Source organism: Narcine bancroftii, chromosome 7, assembly GCF_036971445.1.
Source record: "Narcine bancroftii isolate sNarBan1 chromosome 7, sNarBan1.hap1, whole genome shotgun sequence".
Classification (NCBI taxonomy): domain Eukaryota; kingdom Metazoa; phylum Chordata; class Chondrichthyes; order Torpediniformes; family Narcinidae; genus Narcine; species Narcine bancroftii.
The window spans coordinates 35,044,386-35,063,482 of record NC_091475.1 but is presented as its reverse complement, the minus strand read 5'-3'; the positions used below and the strand labels follow the sequence as shown (position 1 = coordinate 35,063,482).

At 41.4% G+C, this 19,097-nt stretch overlaps 1 protein-coding gene across 1 annotated transcript in view; it reads left to right on the top strand.

The window, feature by feature from the left end:
* The window catches only part of ptchd1 (patched domain containing 1), a 29,204-nt gene extending 14,198 nt beyond the window's left edge, over positions 1–15,006 (top strand). Inside the window, exons 2-3 of the mRNA XM_069889570.1 lie at positions 7,266–7,926; positions 13,332–15,006. Of these exons, the coding sequence (XP_069745671.1) occupies positions 7,266–7,926; positions 13,332–14,983 (2,313 nt within the window). The 3' untranslated portion in view covers positions 14,984–15,006. The remainder of the gene's footprint in view (positions 1–7,265; positions 7,927–13,331) is intronic.
* The last annotated feature ends 4,091 nt before the right edge of the window (positions 15,007–19,097 follow it).

The window sequence follows — 19,097 nt, the reverse complement described above, 5'->3', positions numbered from 1 at the left end:
AATTATACCAAGTGTTGGTTTAAGTTTAAAGTTTATTTGCTGCATTATACCTGGTACAGTGAGAAGGGTTCTTCTATGAGTAGTCTAACAAGTTGACTAACATTTATACTGCCGTCACAATTAAAAAAATTAATTAATACCAAGCAAGGACAGCATGATGGCAATGTAGGATTTATTCAGGAGCCTGATGGCTGCAGGGAAGAAACTGTTGGTATGTGATTTCACACTCTTCAGTCTTCTCCCTGATGGGAGGAACAAGAAGAGAGTGTGTCCAGGGTGGGATGGCCATTCAGTATGTTGGCTGCCTTTTCTAGCCAGCAGGAAATGTTGATGGGGTCCATGGAATGGAGGGAAGTTTGCATAGTTCTGAACTGGATTCACTGCCTTCTGCAGCTTCTCCAATCTTGAACAGAGCAGCTCCTGCACCTTGCAGTGATAAATCCAGCAAGTATGCCTTCAACGGTATACCTGTAGAAAGTGTTGAGGGAGGGAAACACGAAAGTCTGCAGAAAGTGTTGAGGAACAAAGGAATATGCAGGACTTTCTCAGTCTTGTTCGAGGCATCAGTGTCATTCTTTTCCATTGTGTCAACGTCCTTTGCCCAGGTAAGGTCATTGGAGATGTTTATTCCTAAGAATTTGAATCTCTCTACTCTTTCCACTTGATCTCACCGACAAAGTAAACTGGCATGGTTGTCAAGCAACAGTGCACATTTAAGGAGCTATTTCACAATTTACAATACAGTTATATCCCACTGAGAAATAAAGAATATACGAGAGGGGTGATCTATATGTGGTTAAATGAAGGATGGTATCAAATTGAAAACATTAAATAATGTTCTGAAAATATGTGGTTTCATTGGCAAAATATTAGAAATCAGCAAGGGAATGATACATAGAGAGAAAATAGTTTATGAGAATAAACTACCAGTAGAAGAAAAATAGTATGTGAGAGTAAACTTACAAGAAATGTAAGTGTTCTGTGTTTCTTTCTCTCTCTTTACACACACACACAAATATAACACAAGGAACAGAATGGCTAGGCTTGAGGGTGGAATTAATAATTGGAAATAAGGAAACATTGGAGACTATGGACAAATATTTCCAGTTTTCATTGAAGAAGATATTAAAAGCAGGTGTGGAGGCAGAAATAGTTATGGTTAAGAATGATTTTTCTTAAGTGGGGATTAGGCAGGAAAGGACAGCTGTGGCAGGGTCTAAATTACATAACCTGCTACAAAACCAAATCTAGTGCAGTAGGAGACGGCAAAGCTTCACTCCCAGAGGATCTCAATTCTTTCTATGCCCGATTTGACCACAGCAACAGGGAAGAGCCACCCCTCCACACTTCCACATTCCCTGATGATCCTATCCTGTCCATATTTGAAGATGACGTGCGTGTTGCCTTCAGGAGAGTGAATCCGAGGAAAGGATCCAGTCTGGATGGAGTGAGTACCTTGCCGAGTATTAAAATTCTGTGCTGACCAACTTACCAATGTATTTACAGATATCTTCAGCATATCACTCTGGCAGGATACAAACAGCTGTCAATCATACCGGTGCCCAGAAAGAGCATAGTAACCTGTCTTAATGACTATTGACCAGTAACACTTACATCAACAAAGCCTGGTGTTGAAGCATATCAGCTCCTGTCTGAGCGGCGACATGGGTACATTCCAGTTGTCACAAAGCCCTAACTCCTGGAGAGTGAAGATGCATTCATCAGGATGCTCTTTATCAACTACAGTTCGGCATTTAATACCATTGTGCCCTCAAAACTGATCAGCAAACTCCGAGACCTGGGATTCAACACCCCACTATGTAATTAGATATGGATTTCCTCACCTCCAGACCACAATCAGTGAGGATTGGTAAGAACTTCTCCATCAGTACCAGAGCACTACAGGGCTGCGTTCTTAGTCCCCGTACTACTCACATCTACGATTGTATGGCTCGGTAGGACAATAACACCATCTACAAATTTGCCAACAATATCGCGGAGTGGATTGTATAAAGGAAGGGGATGAGTCAGCGTACAGGATGGAGATTGAAAACTTGGCTGAATGGTGCTCCAACAACAACCTTGCACTCAATGTCATCAAAACTAAGGAGCTGATTGTTGGCTTCAGGAAGGAAAAACCAGAGGTGTATGATCTGGTGTTCATTGGGGGATCAGAGGTGGAGAGAGTGAGCAAATTTAAGTTCTTGGGAGTCACTATCTTGGAGGATGTTTCCTGGACCCAATATACTAATGACATCGTGTGAAGAAGGCACGTCAGTGCCTCTACTTCCTCAGGAGTTTGTGCAGGTTTGGTATGACACGAAACCCTGGCAAATTTCTAGATGTGTGGTGGAAAGTGTGCTGACCAGCTGTATCATGATTTGGTATGGGGACACCAATACCCCTGAGCATAAAGACCTCCAAAATCATCACAGGTAAAACTCACATAACCAACGAGAAAATCTACAGGGAACTCTGATGTCAGAGAACAGCAATGATGATCAAGGATCCACACCACCTAGGACATACTCTGTTCTCACTGCTGCCTTCGGAAAAGAGGTATAGGGGGCACAAGACTTACACAACAAGGTTCAGGAACAGCTGCTATTTCTCCACCATCAAACTCCTCAACAACAAACTCAATCAGGGACTCATTTAGGGTATTTGTGCACTTTATTGATTTTTAAAAATTCTCTCTATTATACAGTCAGCCATGATCTTATTGAATGGCAGTGCAGGCTCGACAGGTCGGATGGCCGACTCCTGCTCCTACTTCTTAAGTTCTATGTTCTTATGTGCTTACAGTTTTTTTATTTGTTTACATGTTCATGTTGCGTACAGTTTTTTTGCACTACCAACAAGTGGTAATTCTGCCTCGCCCACACAGAAAAAAGAATCTCAGGGCTGTATGTGATGTCATGTTTGTACTCTGACAATAATCCTGAAATCTGAGTTCACGATCAAATCATCCACAATTTTAATGAATAGATGAGCAGACCCAATGAGCAATAAAGCTGACTGCTGCTCGCAATTCTGATTTCATCAGGTTTTCATCCATTCTTCAGAAGTCCCAGCAAACCCTCCACCTATACTCATTAAAGTGTTACTGCTAAAATGATTGAAATTAAATTTTGTAATTAACGGCAATGTCAAAATAATAATGACAAAAGAAACCTACTACTCATGCATTAATATGAACTAATTACCTGAGTAATTGCCCCATGTGGATGCCTTCCAATTATGTTTTCTGAGCTAACTGCCCTGACTAGAGCTTCAACCTGGCTGCTTCCTTTCAGTTTGACCGAATGTAGATGGACAACTGGGCAGTTTTGGTCCTGGAGAGCAAGCTGGTTATTTACAGTGTCATATGGCATCGAAACTTCAACCCACCATGTCTATGCCAACCATCGTGCCTATTTATATGAATTTTACTTGTCTGCATTAATTATGTATCACATAGTAATAGGACTTGGCAGAGTCGATCTTAAAGGAAATTATGTTTGACAAATCTATTTGGGGTTTCCCTCTGATTAAGTAGACTTCCCACCACATCTTGAAAGCATGCTGGTTCGTTAATTAATTGGTGCTGAAGGTCAGTAGCCTCATGCCAAGCAGTACACTTCTGGTCACACTTGCTAAATTCCATTTGCCCTCAAACAAGATGATCTAGATGTCTCTCCTCCACCTCCCATAATTTTACAAGTAAGTGGTAAAATATTTGAAAGGTGTTGATGGGGCTAAGGGAAGTAATAGGGTGACAGAAGAATACGATTAGGGGAAATGGGACTGTTGAAATTGTTCTTGCCTGCCAACACAGACTTAATGAGCTAAATGGTTTCCTTCTGTGTCATTATAAGAATGCTACGTAACATGATACTCATTCCATTATATACAGTTCATCTCTAGTTAACTGCATTGTAGGAGAACTGGCTAGTGCTACCCTTGTAATAGATTAGATTTAGAGTTCAGATTTATTGTCAGAGTACATACATGACATTACATACAACCTTGAGGTTCCTTTTTCCTGCAGGTGTGGCAGAATTACCACTAATTGGTAGTGCAAAAAAATAAACAGAACACAGCATAAACATGTAAACAAACAAAAAACTGTTAACAGACACTGAATGTAAAGAAACTGTGCAATACAGAGAGAACAAAAAGAAAATCAATAAAGTACACAAGAGTCCTTAAATGAGGTTACCAGTACAGATTTCATCACATATAAGCCACCTTACATATAAGACTACCTGGTGCTACCTACATACAAGTTCCGTGATATATAAGGGGCTGCTCTAGAGAGAGAAAATTGGTCAATATTTTGGGTCAATGATCAACTCAAGGTGAAGCCACGATTCTCATCCAAATTAGTGCGCTGGATTTGGTGTTAACAAAGCTGTCTGATCCACATGAGAGACTGAGTGGCTGCTTTGCAGAGCATCTCTGTTTAGTCTACAACAATGGTTGTAGACTCCCCAACTCACATTCTACCTTAAGCAAACCCTATGCCATAAGTGCTTTATAATTGGTAAGGGATTATTTAAGGTGGTACGTGAGTGCGAAGGGAAGGTTGAGAATCACTGCTTTAGACCCAATTGTTACTGAAATATTTTGCTTGAGAAAAATTATCATTGGCCCATTTCATTTGGAGTTATGAAACCGTGCACATAACGAGTCAATTAGATACGATTAAAACAGTGTTTTTCAAACTTTTTCTTTCCACTCACACACCACCTTAAGCAATCCCTTACTAATCACAGAGCACCTATGGCATAGGGATTGCTTAAGGTTGGATATGAGTTTAGGGGGGAGGGCAGTTTGAAAACCACTGGTCTACAAGGATGATCCTGAGCTTCCATTATAATTCTGTATTCCAGCAAAGACCTCTGTGTTTTTGGCCTCTTACACTGTTCCAAAGGAGCATGACATTAAGCTCAAAGAATAACATTTTGTCTTCTGACTTGGCACTTAACACTTTCATATAATTCACCTTTCCAGTTTGTCTTAGAATGGGTCACTTTTGATGAAATGTTAACTCTGTTTCTCTCTCCATTGATGCTGTCTATCCTACTAAGACTTTGTGATACTTTCTGCTTTATTTTCAGGTTACTTGGTATTCCAGGATATGTTGGCTGCTTCAGTCTGACTCCCATACATACAGGCTGTTTGGAAGCAAACACCTATATCTGCCTGCTGCTTTTTACTGCTGACTCCTGTAAATACTGACTGTACATGCAAGCCTTGGAGTTAACTCTGTACATGCAAACTCTAGAGTAACTCCAGTATATGTAGGGTGTATTGTGTTAACTTCATTACCTACTGGCTGTAGATGCTGAGACCCTTAGTATTAATTCTAGTACATTCTAACTGCTTAATGCTAATTTCTGCATATACACATTGTTTTGATGCTAACTTTATATAGTTGATAAGTAAGAAACTTCAGATCTTGCAAAGCTAAATTTAAAAACTGGAATTTCTGGGGCTTCTCAAAGAATCTGTAAGGAGTGTGTATGTTCTTCCTGTTTTTGAGAGGGATTTCCCCAGGGGCTCTGGTTTCCTCCCACTGTTCAAAATATTCCAGAGGTTGTAGGTTAATTGGGTGTAATTGGGCAGCATGGGTTTCTGGGCCAAAAGTGCCTGTTACCGTGCCGTACGTCTAATTTTTTTTTATTTAAAAAAAATTAGACAGCATGTGTAGAGAGAGAAAAACAATGTTCATGCTTCAGGTTGATGGTCTTTCATCAGAACAGTTCTATTTTTCTCTCTACAAGTACTCCCTGACCTGCTGAGTATTTCCAGTAAATTTCTGTGTTTATTGTATAAAATATAGGTCATTTATTGCAGATCTCAAGTATATGTTAGGGTGTTTTCTCTTGGTTGCATTAGGACACAGGAATTACATAGGCGAATGAAAACCTCTTAGTGGATGGGGATTAAATCTATGACCTAGTGATTTCCATAGTTGGTTCGAAAGCTCTTGCAAGAAAATCATGTGTGTGGTTTCACTTGAGTCTACATTCCTATGGGAGGGGTACTTTCTTCTTTGTCCCCAGGTTTTAACAAGTTTTACTGCAAGACATTCTGATAGTTCCTCCAGAGATGCATGCAGTGGATTGCCGACAACTCAAGTTAAGAATGCCAAGTTAATTGAGTGTACCAATTGCCAAACAGGAAACATTAAGTGTATGACGACTAAAGCATCACTACAAACCTGGGACTCCACTCTGGTAAAGTCCCATAATGGAGTTCTCAGTCTCTGCAATCCCTCCATCCCTGAGAGCTCCATTTTGGCCCAGGACCACCAATCCCTGACCTCCCCACTTCCAGCTGGAGGCAGGCCCATGACTGAACCATGTCTGTGACATCCAGTACATCCATTGTAGAATCCCTCAGCCCCTATCACCACTTAACCCTTGCACACATTGTGGGCTCACCTGGACACCTACTGGTCATGCTCCCAATGCTGCAGCCAGGACATGATTAAAAGCCAGAGATATACATAAATAATGTTTGTTTGTTCAATAATAGGCAACTTCTGAGCATATTAGTTTTTTCTGTGTATTTAAATATAGGCAGAAGGGAGAATATCTGGCAGGATTCAAGGTTGAAAGCGAGGATCAGTGCCTCTTTATTTGCTCTACTCTGCATTAGGTAAGCAGCCATACACACATTATAGGAGGAAGAGCTTGTGTTCAATCTCTCTTTGTGACTAAGTATGAGCTAAATTAGAATCATACAGCATGGAAACAGGTCCTTTTGCCCAACCTGCTGACCTAAATGTCCAGTACCATATATCTTGAAGAAGGGCTCAGGTCTGAAACATCACTAATAAATCTTTACCTCTGCTGGACGCTATGAGACCAGCTGAGTTCCTCCAGCATCTCTGTGTTTTGAACTAAATGTCCCAACAACTAGTCCCACCTGCCTCCATATCTAAACCTATCCTATCCATGTGCCCATCCAAATGTTTCTCAACCATTGTAATCATACCTTCCTCAACCATCTCCTCTGGCAGCTTGTTCCATACACCCACCACCCATTAACTCAGGGAATCATCCACTGAAACTTTCTGCGTAGATTGTCAATGTCCAGAGATTTGAACGGACTTGGTAACAAGAGACACCACTTTCTTTAGGTTGGTTGGCCTCCTAATTTGATCTGATTTGTCAGAATGTAATTGAAAGTATCTCAAGTAATGAATGGGGAATTATGTCAAGCATTTGCTTTCTGGTTAATTTACTCCACAACCTCTTCTTACTTCTTTCCAGTTGCATTCGTCTGTGACACGGATTCAGGTACCAATGATGGGCTTCAACTACTCATTTGCCCACATGTGTATTCTCAAGGACAATAAGATGTGCGTCCTGGATGACATTGTGCATGTGCTGGAGGAGCTCAGGGCAGCCTGGACGCAGAACCACACAGGAATCGTCATCAACTACCCAAACACCTACCTGAAGGATGGCCGGGAGGTGTTTATCGGGCATCAGCTTGGTGGCGTCACTCTGCAGAACAGAGACCGGGTGCGGTCTGCTCGGGCAATGCAGATCACTTACTACCTGCAAACCAGCAGTTCTCTGAATGACTTGGTGGCAGAGAAGTGGGAGTCGACTTTTTGTGAGACCATTGAGAGTTTCCAGAAATCCAACAAAGAGCTGAAGCTCTATCCCTTTACATCTTCATCACTGAAGGAAGATTTTCAGAAGAGCAGCAAGGTTTCAGAGTGGTACCTGGTGACTAGCTTGCTGGTAGTGTGGATTCTGGCTATGCTGTGCTGTTCCATGCAAGACTGTGTTCGTAGCAAGCCTTGGCTTGGACTCCTGGGTTTAGTAACCATGGCTTTGGCTACCCTCACATCAGCAGGGATCATCAACTTAATGGGAGGGAAATATAACTCAACCTTCCTGGGGATTCCCTTCATTATTTTAGGTACGTATAAAACTGGACTTACCATCCATTTTTGTACTTGTGTATTGCCTTCTTGGGTCAGGGCATGGAGTGAGCCCACATTTAAGTATTGTGTGGTGTCCTCGTCACCAAGCCAGAGAAAAAAATATCATTAAGCTGAAAAGATTCATCCTACCATTTCCAGGACCAGTGGGCTTCAATTCTAAGGAGTGGCTGGATAGGCTGGGACTTTTCTACTTGGATCATAGGAGGCTGAGAGGGAACTTAATAGAGGTTTATAAAATCACAATGGGCATAGATAAGGTATATAATAAAAGACTTTTCCTAGGGGAGGTGAATCAAAACCAGAGGGTGTAGAATAAGGTGAGAGGGGAAAGATTTGGTCATAGAGCCATATAGTGTGGAAACGGGCGCTTCGGCCCAACTTGCCCACACCGACTAAAATATCCCACCACACTAATCCCACCTGCCTGCACTAATCCCACCTGCCTGCAATTGGTCCATATCCCTCTAAACCTAGCATATCCATGTATCCATCCAATTTTTTTCTTAAATGCTGCAATAGTACCTGGCTGAACCACCTCCTCTGGCAGCCTGTTCCATACACCTACCATCTCCTGTTTAAAAAAAAAATTCAAAGAGACCTGAGGGGCACTTTCTTCGCCCAGAGGTTGGCGGGCAAATAAAGAAATGGTAGAAGAGGGGATAATTGTTGTGTTCAAAAGACATTTTGATGACAAGTGCACAGATAGGAAAGGTTTAAAGGAATATGGGTGGAATCCAGATAAATGGAGATAACCTATTCAGCATGGACAAATTGGGCCAAAGAACCTGTTTTCATGCCGTTGAACTCTATGAGTCTACCATCCAGAAAAGGTAATTGCATATTTTACATTCTAATCAATATTCACAACAGTTAGCTGCAAATTTCTGTGGTCGTGATTATTTTTAAAAACTTCTTTGGGGTAGCCTTGGAACTCCAGAGACCTCAGTTCAATGTGATCTCTGGTGCTGCTTGTGTGGAGTTTGTGTGATTTCTCGGTGACCGCGTGGGTTTCCTCTGAGTGCTCTGGTTTCCTCCCACAGTTTGGCTGGCAGGTTGCTTGGTTAATTTAAATTACCCCTAGAATATAGGTGAGAGGTAGAATCTGGGGAGAGTTGACGTGAATCTGGGGAGAATTAAAAGAAAAGAGATTCACAGTAGGTCTCGTGTAAATAGGTGGTTCTTGGTCAATGCGGACTTGGTGTGCTGACAGGTCTGTTTCACTGCTGCAAGACGCTGTAACTCTTACACTCCTCTCTTAATTGGAAAAATGTCGAGATTACAACTTCCAATTCCTGAACCGTTGCCTGTAAGTAAAGAATACAATTCCGAAGAAAGAAGTGAAAAGTTGTTTCTCATTGTTGGAGCCTGAAATGCATGAAACATCTTAGCCAAGTAGAACCCTCTTCCAATAGAAGAGGGACCTAGATCGAGGACATGAACTGCAAGGAAACAGGACAGGAGAATTTAGATGAGAATTCACTTCTCCCTCAATGGTTGAGGCAGTAATTCTGTCATCATTCATCAACTATGTTCATTATTAGATGAATAGTGAGAAAATATGTTGATGGGAATAGTGGTCGTAGAAGTGACCAGGGGAAAGTTGAACAGGCAGGAAAGTAGAGTTGTGACCGGGATCGCTTGAAGTGTAAGCATTGGCATGTTCCTGAGTAAACAATGAAAAGCTGAATGGACTCAGCTTTTCAGCATCTGTGGACAGAAACGGTCAGTCAACATTTTGGGTTGGGACCTCCATATTGTTCAGATCTAACCTGAAACGTGATGTGCCCATTTCTTTCCAGGATGCAGGCTGACCTCTGGAGTCCCTCCAGCTTCTCATTGTTTGCTCATAAAACTCAGCATCTGTGGTTCTTGGGTCTCACTGCTATGCACTTGCTTATTTGCTTGGTGATAAAAATAATGGATTTATTGCCATACACATTATACAATGTACAGACGCACCAGAATTCTTACTTGCTTCAGCCTAACAGGTGCTTATAAAGAAAAATGCTAATAGTAAACTAATTGAATTAAATGAAAAGAGACAATTAAAACATAAGGTAATAAATATTTACATTACTTCTCGAGCAACAAAAAAGTGACCTGCAAAAGTATATACAGTCCTTTTGTGTCTGTGTATTTACCATACTTCTTTGTGTATAATTTTTATTTTCAGTTTATTTGTGCATTCTTTAACCACAAATATGTCCCAGGCCTTTTTAATTTTGGGGTCTCACTGAAATCGCTTCATAATTATATTTCCAGCAACTTTCGCTTGACGCAAGGGAAGCACACTCTCTTTGAAATTACAAGCCTGCATTCAATCCCAATCCAGATTGACACCTGCCATTGCTGAGGCAATATGCCATAATTGGACGCCCTGCTTTTCTGATGAGATGCTTATCTCTTTCAGGAAATAGTATGTGTGGCCTCTGGATTTCTGTGTGGGCGAATGAGGAATCACTTAATCTGGAGCTAAAAAGGAATAGATTAGAGTATTTTCCAAATGATGCAAAGTTAGAAACTGTGATGACCTGAAGAGTCTGCACACACAGATCATTAGAATCTCATGGATGACACTGAATATAATACAGAGGGCTATTAATATGCTGGATTATATACCTTGGGACTACAAAACAAGAGAATGGATGGTGTCCTACAATTGGATGAAACCTTGATGAGAATTTAGCTGCACCACACCTAACCTGTGACAGTACAGATTTACGAGAAAGACCCGGAACACCAAGGAATAAATTCTGAATGATGGAATAAATTGTATTTGCTGGAATTTAAGGGTTAATGTCAAGATATTAGGGGGTAAATCAAGGCAATTGCCCCATTTGCTGGGAATCTGGGGAATAAGGAACTTTGTATAAAAATTAGAACTTTACAATCTTTGTCTGTGACTGTATTATTAGAGTTTCTGTTCCAGATGTGTCACGTCTACACTTTGTAATAAGAGATGATGTTCATGTACTGTATATGGCTTGTTAATAATAGGTGTTAGAGAGTTCTCTATCTGTTGATTTCTTTTTTTACATCTTCGACAGTTTATGTGGATAAAGGCCTTTCAAGAACAAATCAGTACAATTGGTTTTGAGGCAGTTCTTATAACAAAGGAGTTTAAGCCTTCACAACAGACCTGGCTCAAATCTCATAGTCATCTAATAAATGGTTAATGCTCTTGGATAGAACACCGATTATGATAAAGAGTTTATTATCATACACATTGTATAATTTACATTTGCACTGAAATACTTGCACCTGTAAAGAAAAAGTATAATGGTAAATTAATTGAATTAAATTAAAAGAGGCAATAACTACACTAGATAAATATTCACAGGAGTGCAGATAGTACTTTATAGCTGTTGGAACAGCCCATGATTGGTGTAACAAGGGGAGGTTGAAAGAAACCGTTCTTGAACCGAGAGGTGCTGGTTTTCAGGCTTCTGTACCTTCTGCCCAAAGGTAGTGGTGAGAAGAGGTTGTGACCAGGGTGATGGGGCTCCTTTATGATGTTAGATACCTCCTTGAGGCAGCATCTCTCAAAGATGTCTGCAATGTATGGGGAGATCAGAGCCTGTGATGGACTTGGCTACGTTTGCTATCTTCTGCAGCCTTCTGCATTCCTGGGCAGTCGAATTCCCAAAGCAGGCTGTGGTGCCACCTGCTGGTATACTTTCCACAGTGCATTGTAGAAGTTTCCTAAGTTTCATAATCAATGGCAGAACTCTTGCTTAAGTTCTGGTGCAATGTGCAGTTGCAGGAATCAGGAGTTTAATTTCCTCTGTCATCTTTCCTCTGCAATGGCTTGTATATTTCAAACCATTATACAGTAGCTTTGAACTATTTGAGAATGTGCCATGGTGATGTTGCCCAAGCTGTAACTGCATCATCTTGACAATGCTCCTTATCATAAATTCTCATCCTAAGCCAATCAGTGGTAGTGGCCTTCCTTAACACGCATGTTTAAACCCACTGAGTGACCCACAACCTTGACTTGTTACCTAACCTACTTTTCAAGCAGCCTCCTTCTAAAGGATGCAAAAAAAGCACCCAATGTGAAGGGTTTGAAGCCTTTGTTTGTCCTGACCTCTACTGTTATTTAGTGGTTTTAGATCTCTGTTCACAGCATTTTGAGATCTCTATCTAGCAAGGTTTCAGATCTCGATCTGTTATGTTTGTGTTCTATGATTTGTAGAACTTTAAGATCATTTTCTTTTGGGTTTGTATTGCATGGTTTGTTTGATGTTTGATTTCCTATTTTGAGATTAATTTCTCTCTCTATCTCCTCCCTCCCTCCCTCTCTACTCCTTTTCCCTCCCTATCTCTCTCTTTTTCTCCCTCTCTCTCATTTAGAATATGTAAAAGAAAGCCAAACTTGGTGAGAGGAGGTAGTTGGGAGGGGGACAGGGAGGGAAGCAGTCTCTGGTTTCTGAACTGTTCTATGGACCAAAGAGGGCCAGCCATAGGTAGGAACCCCCATTCTTCTTCTGGGCACTCAATTAGCATTCACTGATGGTTACAAACTAAAACAGGATGCTGCTGCCCTTTGACCACCACCCTTACCCCTACCCCCCACCTAAACAAGCCCCTTGGTGGGTATCCAAAGCTGTGCAAGGGGATTAGATAAGCTTGAAAGATCTGGTGAGCTTGTTGTCTGCCTGCACATCAAGATCGCTAAACAAAGGCGAGGCCTCCTCTGAGGGCAGCCACCTCATCGAACATTGAACAGTACAGTATGGGCCCTTCAGCCCACGATGTTGAGCTGACCTACATAAACCTACTCAACATCAACCCTTCCCTAACAGCCCATACGCTCTATTTTTGTTACATGCTGTCAGTAGGCCAAGATATCCAAGGAAAAGAAGTGTGAAGGGACCTAGAGATTGAACTGAATTGTCATACCTACAGTAAAAAGCTTTGTTCCGCATGCTATCAAGGCAAGTCAATCCGTATTTAAGCACAGCAACCCACAAGGTCCTGGAGGAACTGAGCAGAAGTGTTGAGTTCCTCCCACACTTTGTGTGTTGCTCCAGTTTTCCAGCATCTGCGGACTTTTTGTTTGTCTTTATGTCCAGCAACTTGTGCAATAATAAAGCAGAAGTGCAGGGTGTAGTGTTACAGGAAGTCAAAGAGAACAGGGTGCAGTGTTACAAACACAAAAAGCAGGGGAGAGAGGAAAGTCCAATTAAAACACTGCAAGGGCATCATCTTTCCCCAATGAGAGGCCCATTTAAGAGTCAGATGACAGCAGGAAAGAAACAGCTAAAAGAAGATTGGCATTGCTGCAACTTGCCACAGCACCATATATCCTCCTGGACTGCCTCAATTCTTTGACTCCCTGATTTTAACCAATGCCTTTGTGTCTCCCTTTCCTCAGGACACGGACTGTATGGCATGTTTGAGATGCTCTCAAGTTGGAGGGAGACTGTGGAGGATCAGCATGTGAAGGAGAGGATTGCCACGGTGTATGCTGATACCATGCTTCCCATTACTCTCACCACTGCTATGTACATGGTAACATTCGGCATTGGTGCCAGCCCCTTCACCAATATAGAGGTCGTGAAGGAGTTCTGTGTGAACACATGCATATCTGTACTTTTTAACTACCTCTACCTAATGGCATTCTATGGCTCCAATCTGGTCTTCACTGGTTACCTGGAAAACAATTACCAGCACAGCATTTTTTGCAGGAAAGTGCCAAAACCAGATGATCTACAGGGTAAACCCGCATGGTACAGGTTTATCATGATGTCCAAGTTTCAGGAGGAGGCAACGGCTCCGGGCGACACAAGCACCTATGAAAACCATTTCCTGCTTTGGTTTCTGAAGCAGTACTATTGTGACTGGATTACAAATACTTATGTCAAACCTTTTGTGGTTCTGTTTTATCTCGTTTATATCTCTTTTGCCTTAATGGGCTACCTGCAGGTTAGCGAAGGATTAGATCTTAACAACGTGGTGGCGACTGAGTCCCGCACTGTCTCCTACCACACTATCCAGCAGAGATATTTCAGTAGCTTCAGTCCTGTCATTGGGTTTTACATTTATGAACCAATAGAATACTGGAATGCCAGCGTTCAGGAGGATTTGCTGGAAATAACAGAAGGGTTTGTTAGAATATCATGGTTCGAAACATATTTAAATTACCTTAAGAAAATGAATGTAACTAGTGCAGTGTCAAGAAGGTACTTCCTAAAAACCCTACAGAATTCCTTCCTGAAATCTCCTCAATACACCCAGTTCCTGGATGATATCATACTGGTGAGGAAACCGAATGTGGAGCTGGAGGTGATCGCCTCACGGATGTACTTAGTGGCCAAGACAGCGGAGAACACCAGAGAAGAGATTTATGACCTGCTGGAGACGCTGAGGAAACTCTCCCTGACCTACAAGGTGAAGTTTATGATTTTCAACCCGTCCTTTATCTACATGGATCGATATGCCTCGTCCGTGGGGGCTCCCTTGCAGAACTCGTGCCTCAGTGCGCTCTTCGTCCTCTTCTTCACCGTGTTCCTGGTGGCCAACTCTTTGGTCAACATTTGGCTGATTGTGACAGTGGCGTCAGTGGAGTTTGGGGTGATTGGCTTCATGACTCTGTGGGAAGTGGAGCTGGACTGCATCTCTGTCCTCTGCTTGATCTATGGGATAAACTATACCATTGACAACTGTGCACCATTCATATCTACGTTTGTCTTGGGCAAAGACCTAACCAGGACGAAGTGGGTTAAAAATGCTTTGGAACTGCATGGAGTGGCCATTTTGCAGAGCAACTTTTGCTACATGGTCGGTATAATCCCACTAACTTCGGTGCCTTCTAACTTGATCTGTACACTATTCAGGTGTTTGTTTCTAATTGCGCTCTTCACCTTTCTCCATTGCTTTGCTATTCTACCTGTGATGCTGACCTTTGTGCCGCCTTCGAAGAAGCGGCCGGAGAGGAGAAGCTCCAGCAACCTCGAGGAGCTTGAATGCATGGAGATGGTGGACTTGGATGGCACACGAGTGGTTGACCACATCACCTCAGTCTGATGGACACCTGCGTACAAGGGAATGCTGAGGGAGAGAGGGGAGGGCGGGGTGAAATTGTGGGTGAGGAAATCTGTCGGAGGGGAGTGGGGGAGAGAGGGGCGAAAAACTGCCAGCAAGAGAGAAACGCAGCACTTGCTGATGTATTTAAGAGTTTACAGCACAGAAACAGTCCAAACTGTTTATGACGATGATTTATGCCCCTCACGAGCTCTTACCACCTACTTCGTCCTCCCTGTGTCTCCTGTTGAATGAATCACCCAAACTACACTTGTTTGGCAGCGCCAGGCCCTGGATGAAAATAGTTCCGCGCCGGACTTGCATTGATGGTCTCTGGTTTCAACTGCTCATACATCTGCCTTCCGAACCCCGTTTCCAATTCTGTCACGGAGATCCCCCATAATACTGTGGCCAGCTCGTGGCTGGATTGCAAGGATGAGGCAAGTTGTTTCCTCCTTCATGTCCTGCTGAATGAAACGGTGGCTTTGAAAGTGAAAGCCTGATGACCTGGTGCAGATTCTGGCCTGAATATGCTGGTTGTTAGTTGCTCCATTAAATTCATGATAGGCAAGTTTGAACATTACATTTGAACATGTGAATGATGGAAAGGAGTCTGATTTAGTGAGCTTTCCTGATGTGTCTGATTCCTTATTTAGATAATTCTAGCATCAGTTGGTCTTTTCTGGACTTCAAGTACACTGGATCTCATTAGAAGGAGAATTATTGATTTCCTAGATAATTCTCAGAAATTCAGTTCTAATAGTTAGCTAGATATAAACCACCTTAACAACTAATTCGATTATTCACAGAACATAACTTACCTCACTGTCCTGCACATGACAACAAGCACATACTGAGGAGCTCAGGATTTGAGTTAATTAATAGATTGAGGAGAAAAAAACAGAAGATTACTCAGTCCCAAATCTTCTGATTTGGCACAAATCTCATATGTTAGTCATTTAATTCATTTTGGACCAATGGTGGATATAGGCTGCTTTTATTCCGGACAAATGATTGCACCTTTGTCTCCAAAGCAATTGCTGGAATGTTTTACTTGAGGGGTGGGGGGGGGGGGGGGTGAATGTCATGTTACAACCTGCTAGTAGGGTTTATGGGGTGTCTACTCATTCACTAAAGGATTGCGCAGAAACATTCTGCACACAAATAGTGTTCTCGCTGTAGGCCTGTAAATACATAACTGTTACTATTTTTTCTGAAGTTGCTGTTACATTATTTAATGCACTGAACATACTGTGATGGTGATCTGCAACAATTTGCCCATTCAGAGATATGGATACTGCTTAAAAAACAGTTTTCAAGCACATTAGGTACTGAACTTATCCTACACAATGAATTTCCCTCAGGGTGAAATATTGGGGGTCACTTCAAGATCATGATAATGAGTTTATCGTCATGTACATTGTACAATGTACATATGCACCAAAATTCTTACTTGCTGCAGCCAAACAGGTACTTTGTTTTAAAAAAAAAGCAATTATAAAACAACTAAAAAAAAAACATACTAAATATTTCATTGAATTAAAAAAAAACAATAAACACACAGAAAAAAAAAAGATAGATAATAAATATTCACAGTTATCCTTGTGCAAAAAAAAGACTTAGCAATAGTGCAGACAGTCCTTTGTGGTGTTGGAGCATTCCCTGAGTAGTGTACCAAGAGATTTTTAAATCCTTTAAACTATTCCTCTCAAAGTTTTAAATTGTAACGATATGTTGCACTTTTATTTTTATTTTGGCCATACCCTCCTTTTTTTGGCCAAGATAGGTTACTTCAGAAGCTCTTTTAATTTTGAGGAATAATATTAGATCAGAACAGTGGGAGTAGCACCCTGTAACTGATCCTACATGGGTCATTTCTGAGTCTTTAAACAAGCAACACTAGGCAGTGTTTTGTAAGTTAGTGTTAAATTTGCTGGTAAAAACATCACTAGCATTTTTATTCATGTCATAAATCTTGCCTTCGTTAGTCAGGGCAAAGCATATAAGAGCATGAAGCAAATGGCACAAAGAGCACAGCTGGTGTATTGTGTGTAGTTTTGTTCACCACACGACAGGAAGGATGTGATAGAGCAATGGAAAGAGTGCAGAGGAAATTCACCAGGATATTGCCTGGGATAGAGTGTGTCAGTTATGAGGAGACAATAGATTGACTGGGTTTATTTTCCTTGGAGTGGAGGAGGCTGAGAGAGGACCTCGTAGAGATACATCAAATTGGGAAGGGCATTGATTAGGTAGATTGGCAGCTATTCCCCTTAGCAGATAATGATAATGAGTTTATTGTCATGCACCAAAATTCTTACTTGGTACATCATTTTAAAAAAAACATATATTAAATAACTGTCAGAAAAATATATATAAATGATAGAAAATAAATATTCAGTTATAGATATGTGAGAAAAATAAAAGTGGCATTTCATTGGTGCAGAGTCTTCTTGTCGTGCTGGAGCAGTCCTGATGAGTGTAACAAGGGCAGGTAAGCTGTATGAAAGAAATTGTTCTCAAATCTAGAGGTGCTGGAATTCAAGCTTCTGTAGCTTAGGCTCAAAGGTAGCAGTGAGAAGAGGAATGTAAAATCAGAGGGCATTGTTTTAGGGCAATGGATAAGAGGTTTATAGGGGATCTGAGGATTTTATTTTCATTCAGCAATTGGTTTAAATCTGGAATATGTTGCCTAAGGAAGATTTTGGAGACAGGTACTCTCTCAACATTTAAGGTGTATCTGGGCAACCACATGAATCAGCAGATTATGGATGCCAAAAGATCAAGTGAGTTTAGATTAGTGAAGAAACAATAAGCTGTTGAAGGGACTCAGTCAATCCACTGACTGACCGACCCACTGAGTCCCTCCAGCCGCTCATTGTTGGCTCATCCTCTTCAGTCTTTGTGTTTCTCTCTTGAGTATAGATCAGTATGATGGTCATCATGGGTGTGATGGGCTGAAGGGTCTCTCAACATTTCTATGACTGTGAGAGTCAAGTGGTTCTGTGGGGACAAGGATTAGTTCCCTCCACTCCAGTTCTGTGGGTCTGAGATAGTCAAAGTGGGAGCTCCAGGCTCTGCTTGAGATGGGTCAGGATGTCATAGAGACATCTCATAATGCAGCAAGAGAAAAAGCCCTCTGGCCTACTAACTGCATGCTGCCTGACAGCCACCTATACACATAATTCATTGTATTCTCCCAAAACTACCATCAACTTCTGCAGATTCTCTCACTCATCCATGCATGAGGGGCCTTTGATTTTTGAGGAAGAGGAGTGGGCTTCAATTGGTGGATGTGGGGCAGGGCATAGCTTTGGTTCATGGGCTTTGACTACTGTATGATTGATTTGTTTTGAGTGGCAGAGATTAATAGGTCAAGTCCAATGTTGTGATGTTGGTGGAGACGAATGGCCATTGTTTACTGTGGAGAGCGATGAATGATATGGAGGACAATATCTTCAATTAGCAAATGTTGTGAAGATGAAAATAAGCTTAGAATTTGATTGGTGAATGATGAGGATGGAGTGAGCTTTTATTGGTGGACTATAATTATAGGAACAGGAGCTGCCATTCATACTTTTGGTCCTCTCCCAATTTATTTGGGCCTTGGTTGATTTGAACCTTAATTTAAATGAACCTGCCTTTTTCCCTTCTTATCCTTTTCTCCATAAATATATATTGAAGGTAATCTTAAAAGTTATAATTATCCTATAATTTTCAGTTTTTAGTTGAGGTACCAAATTTTTGCTACTGTATAGAGTATATTGGTTTATTTTTGTTTTGTAAAACTCTTTTGCTGGTCTATCATATGATTGATACCGGCCTGGCTTTTATTTAAATGTACAGTATTTGCCTTTTGATTTGAGACCACAATAAACCTTTTCCTGTTTGCACTGCATTTCTGATCCATGACATTGTCCCGTTTCCTTCTGTCCCATCCTTTAAATTATGTTACAACCACAATGGTTTACTGTAACCACAGCTCTTTACATAGACAACTGGTCAGGTAAGTAATGAATGGTTTACCACATGGACAGTGTAGAGGTGGGCAGCTGTATGTTGACAGGTTATCGAGGATTAGTGAGCAATGAGGGAAGGTTGAATGAAATGGACTGAT